Below are 18,915 nucleotides of genomic sequence, written 5' to 3'. Positions count from 1 at the left end.
TATGTGTATATTAAAATTTAAATGATCGTCAAAATAAATGCCAAGATCCTTGATTGTATCAGAATACTGAACAGGGCTTCCCTCTATATTGTATGATGTTACAACTTTTTTACTTATTTTGTGAAAACTAATATAATTACATTTCTTTATGTTTAAGAATAAGATATTGTTGACACACCAATCATTTAGTCTATTCAGGTCATTCTGTAACAAAATTTGGTCTTTGGGAGTCTGGATTACTCTATAAAATTTCAGGTCATCTGCAAACAATAAAAAGGCACTATTTTCAAAACATGTAGCTATATCATTAATGAAAATGTTAAAGAGCAATGGTGAGCAGTGTCCACCCTGAGGTACACCAGAACATACATTGATATTGCTGGATCTAGCACTACATCTAACCTGCTGGTCAAACCAGGCAACTATATGATTGGAGAAACCAAACACTCTAAGTTTCTCCTGCAAGATTCTGTGATCGACTCTATCAAAAGCCTTGGAGAAGTCTGTATAAATCACATCCATCTGACATCCCCTCTCCAAGGCATCCAACAGATCCTGATGATAGATCAACAAGTTAGTGACCGTAGATCTGCCCGAACTAAACCCATGCTGCTGATTGAGCAACAGCTCCTTACAATAGAAATAAATTTGGTCGTAGATAAGACTGTCCAACAGTCTATGAAAACCATTTTTTACTTTTTTAATATGTTAAGTAATGACGGAGATGACTGGCGTGGTAAATGGCATGTTTATTATGCCCTACTTTTGTCCATCTCGACTGACCGGTAAAATTTATTTAGATTTTCTTCTACACAATCTGCCACAAATATTAAAAGATGTTCCTCCAAATGTGAGAGAGAATATGCATGTATATGTTTTTTACATGATGGAATTTGAGACGAGAAGTTCATGACCATCTAAATAATGAGTTTCCGATTAGATGGATAGGGCGCAATGAACCTATTTCTTGACCTCCACGCTCCCCAGATATAACGCCTTTTGATTTTTTTCTGTTGCAATTTGAAAAACGTTGGTGTATCATGATAGAGCAGTAAATACTTCGGAAGAAACTCAAGACGCATTGAAAATTCTTGTGATTTAATTTGTGAAAACTCTGATTTTATTTTCAAAGCTTGTAAATAGTCGTGGATTCGCCGAGCAAGATTGTGTGTTAACCGAACAAATGGGAACAATTTTCAACAATTTTTGTGAAAACCGTAACTTTTTTTCTATTAGATAAACTAATAATAGGAACTGGAAAATGCTATTAGGGTCATCAGAGACCCAAGGCTAGACTGTCAAATATCAGCAGTAGTAACTGTCTCATATGCCAACATTGACAAGGGTCAAGGTCAATTAATGTTTATATATTTTTTTATTCCTCATCAATATTCCCTTCACTTTATTAACCAAAAGGTAGAATACATTATTATTTTTTGTTTAACAAACGCGTCGAAATAACTTTGTCATTATGTGAGAATATATCTAAAAAAATAAAAATTGTTGCATTAACTTAAACAATCCAATTTCATGAACTTACTATGTTTGTATTCTACAGCTCATTGATTTTCACCAAACTTCAAAAATCGTAACAAAGCTCCATGATTCCAGAATTCATAATGAACTTGTCTATATGGTGGTTTCTCTACTGTTATGTTCGCTCAATTATAAAGTGGTTTCTTCGAAAAACCACTGGATTTTGTGAACTTCAAAGAATCTGTTATGGGGAAGTCAGTGGCGCTCCAAGAGTCAAGGGAGTCGAACAATCATTATACTTATCTAAATCTAAGCAGATTAGACAATTGGTAGATCATTTAAATGATATTGCGGAGAATAGGAGGTTTACTGGAGCTAATGAAAGAGAAATATTAAGAGGTAAGTATTTTTTCATATGATAAAACTCACAAATTTTTAGTATATCAGTTACATAAATTAAAACATACATTCGATACATGTATTATTAGCTTAACAGCTTTGTGTGTTTTAACCACACGCTCCATATATCCATATTCAGTATGTAATATTCTTTACAGGGGCTGTTAGTACAGTTCTTTTAGTTAAAAGAATCAACCCTAAAATCCACCAGCAGTTTGTTACTGCATTTGGAAAATGTGTTGAGCAAATTTGGGGCTATAAGCAATTGATGGCTGAAGTAGAAATGTTGCGCCAGACCCCATTTGATTGTGATGACTTTGAGCATGAAAGAAAGTTATATGATTTGTGGGAGAATTTAATGCCACATGAGCAATTAGAAGGTTAGTCAATAATAAATTTTAAAAGTTTAAGGTTGAAACCTATTATATGAATCAAAAAATGGTATATACTCACTTTTCACTGAATTTATGATATTTAAATACAGTACAACTTCTCTTATTCAGACATTCACTGTTCCGGACACTCCAGATATATCTTGTAATTTTTGCCTCTATAAATTGGGCAAAGTAATATGCTGGTTACAAATATAAAAAAATCAACTTATTTTGTCTTATTGAAATATCAAATCAAACCATATATGCTATAAACAGGACTGAACAATGAGAGTAAAGTAAAGATACAGTACATACTTATCTCTACCAGAAAATATATTTAGAAATGTACACCATTTCATTTCAATTTAAGAAGAAATACTATTTATATTCCAAGGCATAAAATACAGTTATTCAAATGATCATTTTCTTTGCATAACAAATAAATTCCTGAAATTTAGACCTAAATCAAATATCAATTTATTGTAATACTTTCTTTTTACTTAAAAAAATAATTTTATTTCTAATGAATCAGCAGGGTATAAATTGAGTGCTTAATTATGATTCTTGGATTGTTTATTGCAGTTTTTTTTTTGTTTGCTAAGGCTTTTAATATATAGGGATTAAACAATTGCTTATTTTTATATATTTAATTTGGTAGTGACTTTTTGCCTGTAAATAGAAAGCCTGAAAAATATTTTTATGCATATGTATTATAGACTGTTAGCGTCATTAAAGTTTGATTTAATGATTTAATTATAATGAAATCATTGGTTGCTTCCACTTCTGTTTAAGAACTACAAACATTATTGTATATAATAAGCATTTTTGTGGTTCACTACATTTTTGTGATTGTACATTATAATGTTTGTCAACAAAAGGTTTTTACTTTTTATCACCCTGAGTTTGGTCTAATATAAGTAATATATTATAGTAAAAGTAAAGAACATTTATATTAAATGTTATTTCAAAAAGTAAAATATAGAGTTAAAAGAGCAAAGAACTAATCACATACAGGTTTGAAAGTCAAACATAAATACCATTTAAAAGTTATTACAATAAAATTCATTTAGACCATAATAGCCCATCTAATAAGCAAACCTTGGATCCTCCTCCTAAAGAATCTCAAAGTAATGCAAGTTTTAATGTCACAAGATTCCTTCACATACAGATGATTTTTTTATTAAGGCTGAATGAGGTATTGACCTTAAAAGGTTTGAGACATTACTTGTTATACCTATACACTTAATTTGATGTAAACCTCTGCCGATGTTTGTAGACTCATAGTTTTTGAATCAGCCAAAAGATAAATTTTTGTCCTTTTTAAACAAAATTTACAATTGTCTTTAATTTTTGCTCCGCCAATATACCTTAGCACATTCTATGAGTCTATGCGGTACTAGCTTCAGAATCTCCAAAAAGAAACCATATCTTAGACTTGATTAGAGCAAAATAAACAGGCTAATGAGTGACCAAGTTATCATTGGTTGCTTCTTTAGCACATGTGAGAATCGCTTTGTAAACTATGATGTGTGCACTGTGTCGATCCTTTGCAAAAAAATGGCGCCATTTATTAAACTGCTCCACAAAACATTACTGCTTATTTATTAAATATTAAGAATGTCTTGATAAAGTAAAAAACGTTCGAAAAAAAACAAAATTAAAACAATGAAACTGGTCATTTAAAAACTTATCATTAAAAAATTTGAGCTGTAGTTGAAGAGATGGGGCTAGGTAGGCACCAGATTTATAGTGCTTATCAGCAGCTTTTTGGAGGGCGTTACTTAGCTAACCACTTTACAGTTAGACACCACTTTGGTCCACAGGTATGAAAAATCAACACCAGATCGAAAATTTTTCAAATATTGAGTAACATTTATGCATTGCTGTACTACATAAATTAAAACTGTTAGTGACTGGTAAAGCGGCAAATCCAAGGACTTTTAAGAACTCGACAATACCAGTCGTATATAAGTCAATGAGCAACGGTATCTATGGCATATAGACTTTAAAGCATTGTTACTTATGCCTTGCGGCCAAATTGTAGTTTGACCATGATTTTGACCAAGTTTTGTTTATCATCCTCAGTTGTATGGCAATTTTGCAACCATTGGATCAAAATTTGATCCAAAATATATAAGTTACACCTAAAAGGGTTACTAAATAATATTATTTATCGTAAATGGTGATGGTTTTAGAGCAGTTTAACTTAAAAAATTAACTTATAATCTAGATATATATTTGAAATCTAGATCTCAAAAAGAGTATTAACAATAGTTGAGCAGCATTGTATCTAAACAGGCTCCCAGATACAAAGGAATCAGATGAAGCAAACATTTCACTATCGGGGCTTTAAAAAAGACTTCCAAATAAATAAGAAAAAGATGCAAAGCCTTACAGATTCTCTATGCTCTAGATCCAGAATATAACTTTCGATGCTGTCAAGAATATTGAAATTGTACTGTAATGACTATTTATTATAAGTGATATAATTTAAGACTAAGAGTGGAACAAATGGAGAGAACCTACAATTTTCCAGAAAGATTTAAAAAAAATTAATTATGAAATTTCTTTATTTTTCCATTTGAAAATATGAGGCATTAAAATAATAAAAAAAAGTGGACAAAATTAAAGCAACAATATTTGCAATTGTTTTTTACATAATATCTAAACAATATTACTTAGGTATTTATATTTCATGTAGTATTTTTTGGCTTTCATTAGACCTCTTTGGCATGGATAGGGTCAGATGGCTAATTACTCTAATGATGGAAATCTAAAACAAGATTCATTACATATTTTTAATGGATTACTCTGTTGGTAGTTTCCCGAAAGTTAATTTTAGGTTAAGGTTAAGATTGCAACATAATTATATGATGTTAATATGAAGTTTTCCAAATTATAAGTTTTTATAATTGTTGCTATATATTTTCATTTAATTTTCTATAGGTCGCATCACGAAACAGTGGCAGGATATAGGATTCCAAGGTGATGATCCTAAAACTGATTTTCGAGGGATGGGCTTGCTTGGTCTAGAAAATCTACTCTTCTTTGCTACCGAGTACAAAGCGCCAGCACAACATGTGCTTTCCCACTCGATGCATCCTCAATATGGCTACTGTTTTGCAATAGTGGGAATCAACTTGACTTCAATGGCCTGGTCAATGCTGAGAGACGGTAGCGCCAAGACCTACTTCTATAATACTTCAAGAAGCTTGCCGGCGATACGCTTGTTTCACTCGTTTTATAGTTATTTATTTTACGAGTTTGACAAGTTTTGGGTAGATAGTAAGCCTACGGATATAATGGAATTTTCGGCAGTAAGGGACAAGTTTGAAAAAAATGTGCGAGTTAGTTTGCAAAATCCGCGGACTGAGTTTAAAATCGCATTGACGGTGGAAATAGTTTAGTGGTTAAGGACTGTTTAAAAATAAGATTTAATTTATTTTGCGCTTTGGTATCTGAATATCAACACTAAAGGTGACCAGAGGTTAAGGCATATGACTATTTTCAAACTATGGGGATGCCGTGACAACTCCCCATATTTATATAAAATTTCACGGCCAAGAGAAATATAAAAGTGTTCTAGTTTGCTGTCTGCACTTTAACATAAAGTTTGAAAATGCCGTTCAGATCTGTTATAAAAATATGACAAGTGATAATTTAAGGCAGTATTAAATACAATGGGTCAATGTGCTTACTAAAAAATTTAATAAATTTTTTAATTAGCAATTATTTGAAAATTTTACTCTTAGGTAGTTTTTACTTGTTCTTTTAAATCCATTATAAAAAAAAAAATTTCATCCTATTATAAAAAAGATAGCTTGTTTAATTTGAATATTGTAAAACATGTTATATAATGCTCACTTTTATAACATTCTTAAAAAATAAATAATAGCGAATTATTTCAAGTGCCTCAACAAGATAGATAAAAACAAGAAAAAATATTAAGTATTTTTTAACTTGGAAAATTAATTAGTGCAATATAGACTGGTATTTATTAGCTTTTTCCTATAAATGGTAAAGGATCTCGTTTCGTCATTTCGTTGACGCTTTAGAAAGGTACTATCTACCTGTGACGTCAATTTCTCCAAATATAGTAATTAATGTTTCGAAACACTTTCATTTCACCTCAGGACGATAGCCAAGAAATAGTAGATTGTTACCGATATTCGAGGGTTAAATAGAATATGTAAAAAAAAATGGAACAAATCATAAGAAACATTAAAAATAGAGAACTGTTTTCAATAAATCGGAAATAAAGAAGGAATTTTTAGTGAGGAATTCAGGAAACATAAGAAATAAATATATATTGGAGATTTTTAATATACTAAATATTCAAAACTATTGAATTAAAATACCAAAAGATAAGATTACGCTACAAAAAGATAAAACTATCTTTTTACTGATTTTTTTTTCTTAAGAAAATATAGCAGTTATTACTAATAGAGAAATATTATTGAAACTTCTAAGTTTCAATGGTAACACGCTACTTTTTCTAATACGGCTTCGTTTTTCTATTAGTTTGTTTGATTTTGATGTTGTGCATGATGTGTCGCTCACGTTTAAAACGTACTTTAAAAACCAAAATAGAAAAATAGTGTCTAACAGAAAAAAGTATTTAACATTTTTAAGTTATCATACCTATATTTTGAATCAAGCATCGCATTACTTTAATTAGTAACATTGTATCTCTCGGCTTCTGAAGTCTCCAATGTGAGCCTCGAATTTGGGAATTTTTCAAAGGACTGAAGTTAGCGTTTAGTAGAGATTGGTTGTATATTAGTTTTTGGTTACAATAGTGAATAATATCGTTTCGATATTCCGTTGACTCTTCAGGTAGGTGGCGTCAACTTGTGACAACGTTTTCAACAAATTTAAGAAATATATATTTATATTTGAAATGGTGATTTTTATAAAAATGTCGTATGTCGAAACACTTCTCAGTTTCAAGTCCTAAAACAGTAGGTGTAGTAAAAAAAGAGTTTTTCCAAAAATTTTTCTATCGGATTGAAGTACACCTTTAACATACAGCCGGTTAACCGGAATCTTGTAACGTTGTTTGCGGAAGGAGTTGGACGATTTAGAAATCGCACTGCGTACTCCTGAACAGGTCGGATACTGTTTGAGTACCATCTCATCCCCGTAAATGAGTACTATCTCATAGTAATCGTGGTTCCGATATATTTGTGAACAAGTGATATTTCACTAAACGCGGAGCGTTTTTTGCTACAAACAGCTTAATATGCAAAAGCGCACTAAAAATTTAGACCAAAAAACTTTACAACCATCATATCACGTGCGTAACATATTACGCCACCGGCGGTTCAGCCGGCAACAAGCTCTGATGGTTATATTTCTGATGCGCATTAACCAGAAATTTTCAACTACTTTCCGTAAAATGGAAATTGAGAAAGTACTTTTCGTCTCCGGATCTTACAGAGAACACGCTATTTCATTACTCTTCGCATACTGGAATATTCTATATATACAACACAAAATTCGGTGCAAATATTTTAAAAGCGTATTGTTGGATTTAAAATAAGACTTTTTTCCTATAAACATGCACATGCGACGCATCCTAAACATATGCACCCTCCCAAAGCTACAGCCCGCACAAATTGCTTGAAGAAAATCGATTAGTTGGAACACTGACTACAGTTATGCGTCAAATCTTTTGAAAATTTGCAAGTCCACGTTTTTTTGGCTGCTCTTGAGATTTTCTGTCCCAAAAATAGTGTCAACCCAATTTAAGGGAAGAATTCAGGGTAAGATGAGAGTATTCCGTTAAGAAATTTGAAAATCTAGAATTATCATTTCTTGCATTTTTTTCGATACGATACAAAGCCTTTCGATAAGAATAAATCGAAAACATAAAATAGGGACAAAACGGTAAAGTTTTAAAGTTGGATTTTTTGAGACGGTTCCAAATCATCGATTTTCTTCAAGCAATTTGCGGCCGTGAAAAGGTCGCATGATTTCTCGAACGAGCATACCCGAAGGCACCGGCTGTACACACACACACACAAGACGTAGATGGAGCGCGCACAGGAGACGTAACTGGAAAACTACTCAAAACGAAAACTGAGCCACTTAAAAAAATTTAAACCATTTTTTGTGAATAGTTTTTTGAAAAAGTTATCCTTTTCTCCTTTATTTGTAAAAGACTACTGTTAAAATTGTTAATGTCTTAAACCTGTCGGATGTGTTATTTAGGAATAAAAAATTCAAAATTGAATAAGTCAATAAATCATGATATAATTTTTTCCATCTTTTAATGAGGCAATATCTTAAAACTATTCTTAATAGCGAGTAAGCCTTCCTCTGGATCTGATAACTTTAGCACAACGACTGGCCATAGTCTCAATCAAGGTTCTGATCAATTCCTGGGGTAGTTGTTCCCATTCTTGAATAAGAAGTTCTTCAAGTTCGTGGATGGTTTGTATAGGTTGCCGCTCAAATAATCTTCGTCCTATTGTATCCCACAGATGTTAAGATCTGGACTGCTAGCCGGCCATTTCATAACTTGAATATTATAGTCATTTAAAAAAGTTTTTGTTATCTTAGCCACGTGTGGCATTATTAAGTTGTAAAATGAAATCTGCTACCATATTATCCGTAAAAGGAATCACGTGGCGTCATAAAATGTATTCTAAGTAACGTAGTGCCATTAAGGAACCGTTTACGATTACCACAAGTCGGTGCACCAATTTAAACATATACCAGCCCATATCATAATAGACCTTCCGCCAAACCGAACAGTTTCTTGCATGGAGTCCAAATACCGCTCATCTATTCGTCGCCATACACGAACTCGTCCATAGTTGTGATGTAAGCAGAATCTGGACCCATCCGTAAACAAAACATTACTCCATTATGGTATTGTCCAATGACGGTGTGGTTCGGCAAAAATTCTTCGAGCTTTTCGATGCTCTGCTTATGTTAAACGAGGCACTCTAACCGACCTTCTAGCATGCAACTGAGACTGACTAAAGTCATTACGTACTGTTTGATCAGAAATTCTGGTTCAGACTTAATAAACGGTCTTCTCGAGCTGATGTGGTACTTTGACATTGAAGTAATGTCACAAGTTAAATACCGAGACTATGGTCTGTTTATAGCGACCCGACTAACATTTTTTTCTGAGAAAACTAACACAAAGTCTATATTACATTGTGATTGTAAAATAATATATTAATTTAATTACAAAATACGTGAAATATAAGCTTATGGAGTAGTGGCTCCTTTTTCGTTTTAAGTATTTTATATTGTATATCGCTCACTTTTATAATAGCTATAGAAACAAATTTAGCAAAATATATTAAGTGCCTAACAAACAAAACGAAGTATTTAAAACTTTTAATTATTTTCAATCTGAAGGTACCCAACGAGTATAAATTGGTTAGATGTTAGTTTTCGCAAACAAATGATGAATAATATCGTTTCGTCATTCCGTTGACTCTTCAGACAGGTGGTATCAACCTGTGACGACATTTTCACCAAATTTAACATAGATAGGTGACCTCAGATATAATCATATTTGAAGTAACTTTTATAAAAATGTCGCCTTTCGAAACACTTTTGTTAATAAATCTACCCAGAAATAAACGAAATATATTTTCAATATCTTTCGTTAATATTCCATTCCTCAAGGTACTGCGTGCGGAGCTATTAAGGAGACAGACCAAAAGATAAGATTATGTTACAAATCTCCATTATACCAAATATTCATTTCTACAGTGTAGCTACTAGTATAGCTACCCACATTCGAAACTATTAAGGGAACATACCAAAAGATAAGACTATTAGAAATATCCAATTTTAAAATACGTCAAAGATAAAATTATACATTAATTTTTTAATGAAATGTTCTATTTCATACCACAGTTAATTATGGAATAGTGAATATTAGTTATAAATATATTTATAACTTAATATTAATAATAAACTTTTGTAAGGAATAATATTATGTATACAAAATTATGGTGTATATCATCAATTTTACCATGCATACATACAACATAATCTTAGGCTAAGGGCAATTTCTTCCAAATATATATGGAACTAGATATTTTCAGCTTTTTACAAAAACCTGCGTCCCAAAATTTGGTATCCCAACGATACCTACTTATATATTCGGTACATTACCAACAGAGGGCTGACAGGTTTATCAATATTCTATATCCATGTCGACTGTAGTTAATACAACCTTATTTTTTATATGAGCAGTCATATTTTAAAGGTTTCTTTGCTTTCCTTGATCACCTAACCCTGATGATACCATAATTGTGAAAAGAAGACCAAGAAAAAATGTTGATAAATGATTTATATAGTTTTTCATTGTTATCTCCCGTGCCTCCCTTCACACTTTATCTAGGCTTAGGACTAGTCCAAATTATGTTGGGTGCAACATTTGGAGCGTGTTTAAAGGCCAACAGGCTATAACAATAAATTAATTTAATCATGAAATTTTTCTTTAATCCTAGTTAACTTTTTCGGCCATTTTAAGGGGTGAGAAATAAACCTACCAGCCATAAATTTTGAAAATATTTACATGGGATGTCAACATACCAATTCAACTTCAAACGTAAAAAAACTAATAAAATAGTTTAATACCTCTGGAATGAACGAAGATTAAACAGTTTTTTACAAATCTACTTTATGATGTTAAAGTTGTAACGGATGAGTTTTCAGTTTTGCTCTAATTTATTACAAAACGTTTTTTCTTATGCACTCCCTACTTATTTTGTTCACCATGTACTAGTAAATAAGTTCAGGTTTACTTAAAATTCCTCTTTAACGTGTGGTTCTGAAATACCAACGAAAATGTGCTGCGTTCAGTCAATTCTTAAAGTGAATTCACCTCAATAAAAACTGTACCTCCTATCTCTGTTTTTTTTCCTAAATTTCTCACTTTTCCAAAAAATTAAATAGTTTCCATAAATATTGCACTGTATAGAAAATGTCCCAAAAAAACTTTTAATAAAATATTTACTCTCAATAGTCATTTGAAGCTTCGAACTTTTAATTGCTAAATTAAGAAGGCAACCAATTATTGGTTCAACCGTAATTTTCATTTAGTAGCCTAAGGACTTATTGGATACAAGATAAAGTAAACGTCGCCAGCCTGTGGCGTGTGGAGTGAGACAAGATGAAAGAAACTCTAGGAATTCAAAATCGGAAAATTCAGTGGCGGCTCATGTGCTTTTTTATAGGGAGGTCAAAAAAAGTTTCTTAAAATGTAAAAATTACTGTTTTTTATTAACTCAGCTGTCGACTAGGTGTTCAGCAAAAGCTGCTATTGTTTTGACCCTTTAAAATCTTCGAGGCACTTTGAAGTAATTTTTTTACATCTTTCATATATGTAAAATAATTTAATGTGTGTTTCAGACTTTTGTACTAATTTTCAATTTTATTCTACCTATTTCAAGTTATTTTAAAATTATTTTTCTTCCAGATATTTGACGTAATTTTTTAATATTTTTCAGACATTTAAGTGCAATGACAAGTCCAATATAAGTTTGTTCTATCTTTTCTATAGTAGATAAAAGTTTTAGAGATTTTTTTTTTTGGGTCATGATTTAGTGGAGCAGGTGCCAATGATAATTATAATTAATACATTTTTCTAAACGCTTTTAACTCTAGCAGAATTGATAAAAAAACTGATATTTTTTTAAATAAAAATCAGAAAAAAATAAGCTTAAAAAAAATTCTTTGCAAATCTGACACCAGCTTAATTAATAAAACCCAAGAATTTTAAATAATCGTTATAATATTGAAATCGTTATAATATTGAAAATAGTGCAATGCGATTTTATTTCAATTATTTATTTTTTACTTGTAGTTATTTTCAATTTTTAGTTTATGGAATCTGTAGAGGTTAGGAAGGGCCCCTTTGGCGACGCCTTTAGAACATTATTTTGAATAAAAATACTTTATATCCTACTAAACTGAAACAAAAATTCTGAAATTACGACAGGTATATCTATTTTTTAAATCTTGCAATGAACATCCCTAAACATAAAAAATATTATTAACCAAAACCTTTGTCCCACTAACAAAGTTTTCCTTTTGTGGGTAATCGTTTATTTATTTTACCTTATTTGTTTTACTGAGTTGTAATATTGAGAAATTTGATATAAATAAACTTATAATTATTATTATTAAATAAACCATTGCCAAAAAGCAATAAATTAAATCGACAAAATTTTGGCTTCTATCCCTAAAAGTACTGAATATTCTGCGAAATCAAAATGAAAAGATATTTAAAAAAAAACTAACTTAAAAAAAATCCAGATATTAACTTTAAATTGGTGACTTACTAAGCCACATTACTAAAACCATAATTTTAGGATCATGACAGATTTCTTAGTTTTGTTATGTCCATTAGTTTATTTTTGCAGTTTGCGCTGTTTTTCAAAATGTTCACCTCATGATTGTGAAATAGCTATCGATACGTATGGTAGAATCATCTATATAATTAGGTATACAATGTAATTTTCCGGGAATTGCATTTTTGGATTAAAGGAAAACTATAAATAAGAAAATACTGAACATTTTTCAATGTTGCAGGGCCATTGGGGGACATACCATTAAAATATTTGATACTTTTCTTTTATATCACATCCTATAAATTATTATAGATTCCATTTGAAACTAAATTTTCACCTAAAAATGTAACCACATTAGTTGATATACATCTTGTAAAGCCTAATATGCCAAAACTAACAAAATATTTTAGTTGTATTCCGCTCAATAATCGATACATACAGTCGATTTTGCTTCTGGGTTTAAATGTTTATATCGCGCCACTCTTTCCCGTCAAAATAGCCGGGACCAGCTCTTTTGGCAAATAAAAATTTACTAATACTATATCTAATCCGGGCAAATAAAACTGCATGTAATTCTTAACTATTATTTACTTACTTAGTTACAATTTCTCCTAAATTTATTTACATTAAAATGAAGTTATATCACTCGTAACTCCATCCGCTATCACAAGATAAAGTAATATAATATATGGGCCTTTTTAAAAGGCAGATCACAACGAAAAATTCATTTATTTTAAAAACCTGAGAAATAAAATTGCTTCTTCAGGCATATATTAAAAGTTTTTAAAATAAATGGTAGAAAATATGATTTGCAGCTATTTAAAGTCAGCAAATCAACTGAATGGTATTCAACCAGAATTTGCGAACTACGCGATTTAAAAAATAAAGTGGCAAAATTCCGGATATGAAAGATCAGTCCATTTTAGTGTGCAATGTATTATTTTTCTGTACAAGTTGATTAAAAAATAAATGTCTTAAATATTTAAGCAAAAAAATCGGCCCTTTGCAAGGTTAAAAAAAATGTTTCAGTTAATTCCACTGTGTAAAGTTTTCACCTAAATGGTTAAGGTGATGCAACATACATATATCAAATTTAATAGAATGTATATATATATAGAAACAGAAAAATTAAGATTCTGAATATTAATACAGTTTGTGAAAAAGGCGCATTTTTCACATGGTTAAAATATGTTATTGCTCGATTTCTTAAAAAAATTATCTGCTCAGCCAAAAACGATATTTAAATATGTGTTGTGTATTTAAAATTGTATTTTAATTTTCATATAATTTCATTAACAAGTGGATGGACAATACTGCTATAACAGTAAAGCATAACAGATAACAATCTTGTACAAACCAACAGACTTCAAATTATCTTTGTCCAGTGGACTTAAGTATAATTAGTTTAACTGAGTCCAATAGAATGATTTTTTTTGAAACGCGATTGGACTCTGGTACTACTTGATGAAAAATGTTTCTTCATATTGATGCATATATTGGACGTCCCAGACAGTCCAGTACTGCTATAAACTAGGTCGAAATGTCAATGGATTAATAATGAACACCCTATGAATAAGAATTTTGGAAAACCAATGAACATCAAAATAACTTTGAAAGGTATAATTAGTTTACTTGAGTCCAGTGAATAAATTTTCTTGAGAAGCCATTGGACTCTTTTTTTAAATTTATTTCTATATATGCATAATATGTCCATCTGTAGTCGAAAAATGTTTCTTTAATATTTATGGGACGTACGATAGATTTACGAATTTCTTAATCCCATGGCTTGAAAAAGAGAGCAGCCATTGAACTAATAAAAATGAAAAGCCATTTAAAAAGATACCATATATCTCTCGAACATATAGAATCATATTCTCGAACTGTGTCAGTGTGAATAAATTAACGGATGTTTTCTAGAGCGATTGGTACTGCCTATGAATCTGCATGGATGACTGCCATAGAACTCGTGAAATTTATGTCACATTTCATAAAACCGGCGAATGCATCCGCAAATTAACCCGAAGCTGGCAATTGGTCATGGTATAACGATGATTCAGTTTCCCCTCCATTGTTCACATTGCATGCAACCGTATTTGGACCATTCAAATCCATGTATCACAACCAACGCCATACTGGTTTGAAAAATATCATCAAAATATTATCAAAAATATTGACATTTATTAGCTATCGCTGATAAATGTCTTGATGCGGCTGCCAGGCCCAAGAATATAAAAGCGGGTTTTCGGGCAACTGGCATTTTTCCATTTGATCCAAATGTTGTTTACATCTGAAGATTTTGTAGCAACTAGTTTGAGTAGAGAAAATAAATGCACCGAAAACGAAAATTATCACTCTGATGACTATCGAATTGTAATGGTTCGTTATGATGTCTTAGAGACAGCAGCACACAAAGGCGTGATGTTTTCCAAATCAGAAGGGTCCAATCTTGGACCCATATCGTCCATCGACTTATAGTGCATTAAAAGAAGAGATGAAGTAAATCTTCTCAAAAGTAGTACTCCAGGGATAAGTCCGATCGTCGCCGAAAGTCGATGCGAACCACCATTGTGACATCGCCAGAGAATGCTGACACTCTGCTTCAAAAAGCCGAAACCAAACGCAGCAAAAAAAAAATAGAAAACTTCCGAAATTCTACCGAAGAAACGCGGTCGTCCCGCACTTTCCACATCCTCAAAGATTTCAAATTTATTGGATTTTAAAGAAAAATAGTTTTAGATTGGACATTGCGTGTTATTGTGCGAGTTTTAGTAGTTTTTTTGGTAAAATGACTGATAAGCGCAGAGCTATAAATTTGAAAGAAAAAATAGACATCATTAAAAGTATTGAAAGTGGCATTAACAAATCGGAAATTGCGGAGAAGGAAAAACATGGCAAAAACAACAGTTTCTACAATTTGGAGCAATCGTGAAAAAATCAAGCAAGCAAGTGAAAATAAATCGCAAAGAATTAAGAAAATTAGGAATCCCGTACGCCCAGATGTGGATCAAGCTCTTATTCGATGGTTTGAGGTGAGAAGAACCGAAAATATTCCTATAAGTGGACCACTTTTAAAAGCAAAAGCAGAAGATTTATCTAAGGGATTACACGGTGGAGATTTTAAGTGCTCTACAGGTTGGCTCGAGCGTTTTAAAGTTCTTCACAACATCAATGTCGGCAAAGTGTCCGGTGAAGCAGGAGATGTTAGCAAGGAAGCTGTGGTGAACTGGTTAACCGAGAAATGGCCAGGTATTGCACAAAATTACAGCTGTGAAGACATTTTTAATGGGGATGAGACCGGACTATTTTACAAGATGACTCCAGCCCGTACACTGAAATTTAGAGGAGAAAAGTGTATGGGAGGCAAACAATCAAAGCTAAGATACACCGTTTGGGTTTGTGCAAATATGACAGGTAGTAAAAAACGTAAACTTCTTGTCATTGGTAAACACGAACCACCGAGGTGCATGAAAAATATTAAAAACCTGCCTGTTATTTATAAATCGAATAGACGCGCATGGATGACTTCAAACATTTTTATTAATTATTTGAAAGAGTGGGATGAAAAACTAAGACGTCAAAAAATAAAAATATTGCTTCTAGTGGACCATTGTGCAGCTCATCCAAAGAATGTAGATCTGACAAATATCAGATTAGAATTTTTGCCTCCCAATTGCACTTCTGTCATACAACCAATGGATCAAGGCATAAAAAAATGCCTGAAAACCTATTACCATAGATATTTTATGTATCGCCTAATTCAAGCATTGGATAGTGAGGAAACGTTCAATCTAACAATTCTAGACTCGATAAAAATAATTGCGAAATCTTGGAATGAGGTTTCACAAAAAACGATTCAAAACTGCTTTCGACTGCTGCTCTAGTGAAATCGATCGAGGAGTTTGATTCAGATGATGACTTGCCTCTGAATCAGTGGTACGAGAAATATAAAAGTGTTGATGATGATAATGACTGCGATATTCCGCTAAGTTATTGGTTGCAAAATCACTACCAAGACGTAACTACTGTAGAAAAATATCTTCCTGAACTAGATAATTTTACGACCATCGACGACCATCTGGTAGCAACAGAGACCTTAACGGATTGCGACATTATTGCCGAACTTATAGAATCAAACTGTTCAACGAATGATGTATGTTCCGATAACAAAAGCGGCGATGATGATGGACCAGTGAACGAGCCCATTCCAAGTTATTGTGAAGCACTTTGTGCAATTAAAACTGTTACGAATTTCTTACAATATACTGATTACGGATCTGATGATACAATTTTACAAGCCTCGTTAAAAGTTGAGAAGCACATCGAGAATTTCAAATTGTGTAAAAAAAAATCAGCAAACAAAAATAACACGTTATTTTTTTGAACAATCGTAACTAATAAATAGTACAGATTTATTTTGATTACATATGTATATGTATCCTATTTCAATGTTATATTTTACATATTAATATTATATCTTTTTTTGTATTTAATACTTAGAATGTATTTTTTGTTAATTTAGTCCTTTAATTAATACAAATAAATCTTTACATATTTATTTCTATGGGTTTCTTTTATAGCGTACCTCCGGTTATAAAGTAATAATTTTATTCACCCTAGAGGGTACGTTATAACCGGAGTTCACTGTACTATAATACATAAAATTTAGAACTTAAAATAAAGATAATTTTTCTAGATTGTACCACACACAAATTCTACTAGTCCAGCAGTAATGTACCATTATTTTTACTGTGATATTTTTCACTTATCAATTTTGCGTTGTCCATAAACCTGTTAACATTGAAGTAGCCGATTAGATACATGTAATAAAGCATGTTGCTACACTCTTGTATGCTAATTTTTACGTCTTCTTCAGAGTCATAAATCGAATTAAGAAGGATCTAGTTATTGTTCCTTCTCGTGTCCTGAAGAAAAAAATTCTAGAGAAGTTCAGATAACATTTATATTTTCTTCGAACGTCTTCTTCAGTACTATAAAGTGTATTTAGAATTTTTTTTTTATTATCTAGCAAATAAGCTTTATTGCCCGTTCTTAACACGGTATTCGTTAATTTAAATTACCTAAAGTTACGCTCCTATCTTAACGTAATTTAATTAAAGTATTAGACACACACTGTGGTCAGATGCGACTTTAGGCATCAGACCAAAAATGTGAAGAGTGAAAATAAGAAATAATCAGTTCAGAATATATATATACTTTTAGTAGGTTACAAAGTTTCTAATATCCACTTAAATAAAAAGTGGGAAGTTTTGTTTGTTGCTTAAGTAAATCAACAAAAGGTTCAATGATCTTCCCTCAATAAAAAATTGAAAAAAAAAAGACATTATGTTATCTCTCGCTAGAAAAAGGTAATTTTTATCTCAATTCTCTTCTATGACCCGAGTCTATGCTTTTTAGGAAAATATTTGAACATATCTAAGTATTTTGTTTAACAAGAACTGCATCACAAAAAATAACTATTGATCAACATATTTTAATTTAGTAAAATGAAAATCTTTAGATATTAAAAAATATGTTTAGGCGCCAATTATGTTCAAAAAGCTCAAGCAATAGTTATATTAAACAGTCAGCCAAATCTAGTCATTATACCTGATTCTTATTGAATGTTGCACCACCTTAAAAATAACCACGTTCTAACTCATTCTACTTAAATAAATGGAACTAAAATAGGTTCTTTAAATGCTAGGAAACAGTCATACACGATATCAACTGCTGGCAAAGTTGATTATAAACGAGATGATCGCCGGAAATGCGTCGCATTTTTAAGCCCTTCGAGTCCCTTGGCTTGTCGACGATTTTCAGCTCGATCTGAATACCCCCCTCATACTCTAGAGATAACCTATCACTTACATCATTGGAACTTACTAACTGCTTAGGAGGTATCTGGTCGTTAATAGTTTTCTTTACCAGCTCTAGGATATCGTTGGCGTGGAGTTTCGAGCACACGTCGCTCAATTCGAACTCGAACGAACCCGAATTTTTGTGCAGGTTCGAGTGATGCAGGCTCCCGTGGCAATCGGAACTGTTCGGATATTTTAACGGTTCGTTGAGGTTTAGTTTCAGGTTTTGAAAAATCTGAAAGTTCTCCGCTTGACCACCTGGAAATAATGAACGGCTTTTTGAAGAAAAATACTAAGAAATATCATTTTCTCAGAGAAATATTTATTTTTTAAAAACACGGCAATTATTTATGCCTTTTCAAAATTGTTTTTTAGTGGTTGACTTAAAAAAAAACTGCCTTTGAATTGTGGTCTGAAAACCTACATTTATTACCTAAAAATTATTTATTATTTCGAGTTTCAAAGAGGCAAAAGAACCAT

The 18,915-nt window shown here is 31.7% G+C and overlaps 2 protein-coding genes across 5 annotated transcripts in view; one reads left to right on the top strand and one right to left on the bottom strand.

Moving 5' to 3' along the window:
- Positions 1–1,345: 1,345 nt before the first annotated feature.
- On the top strand, positions 1,346–17,132 carry LOC126740117 (ELMO domain-containing protein 2). 2 transcript variants are annotated; one of them, XM_050446027.1, is made up of 4 exons: positions 1,346–1,416; positions 1,559–1,875; positions 2,034–2,255; positions 5,196–17,132. In XM_050446027.1, the coding sequence occupies exons 2-4, from the start codon at positions 1,602–1,604 to the stop codon at positions 5,654–5,656; spliced, it is 957 nt and encodes a 318-aa protein (XP_050301984.1). In that variant the 5' UTR covers positions 1,346–1,416; positions 1,559–1,601; the 3' UTR covers positions 5,657–17,132. The 2 variants fall into 2 exon arrangements, with proteins under 2 accessions (XP_050301984.1, XP_050301983.1); XM_050446026.1 differs by lacking the exon at positions 1,346–1,416 and having other exon boundaries at positions 1,423–1,875.
- LOC126740116 (uncharacterized) overlaps positions 13,148–18,915 on the bottom strand; it is a 52,483-nt gene continuing 46,715 nt past the window's right edge. For all 3 annotated transcript variants that reach the window (XM_050446023.1, XM_050446025.1, XM_050446024.1), the window contains one exon: positions 13,148–18,693. In XM_050446023.1, the coding sequence (XP_050301980.1) occupies positions 18,278–18,693 (416 nt within the window). In that variant the 3' untranslated portion in view covers positions 13,148–18,277. The remainder of the gene's footprint in view (positions 18,694–18,915) is intronic.

Source organism: Anthonomus grandis, chromosome 9 (assembly GCF_022605725.1).
Source record: "Anthonomus grandis grandis chromosome 9, icAntGran1.3, whole genome shotgun sequence".
Classification (NCBI taxonomy): domain Eukaryota; kingdom Metazoa; phylum Arthropoda; class Insecta; order Coleoptera; family Curculionidae; genus Anthonomus; species Anthonomus grandis.
This window is presented reverse-complemented; position numbering and strand designations above follow the sequence as displayed.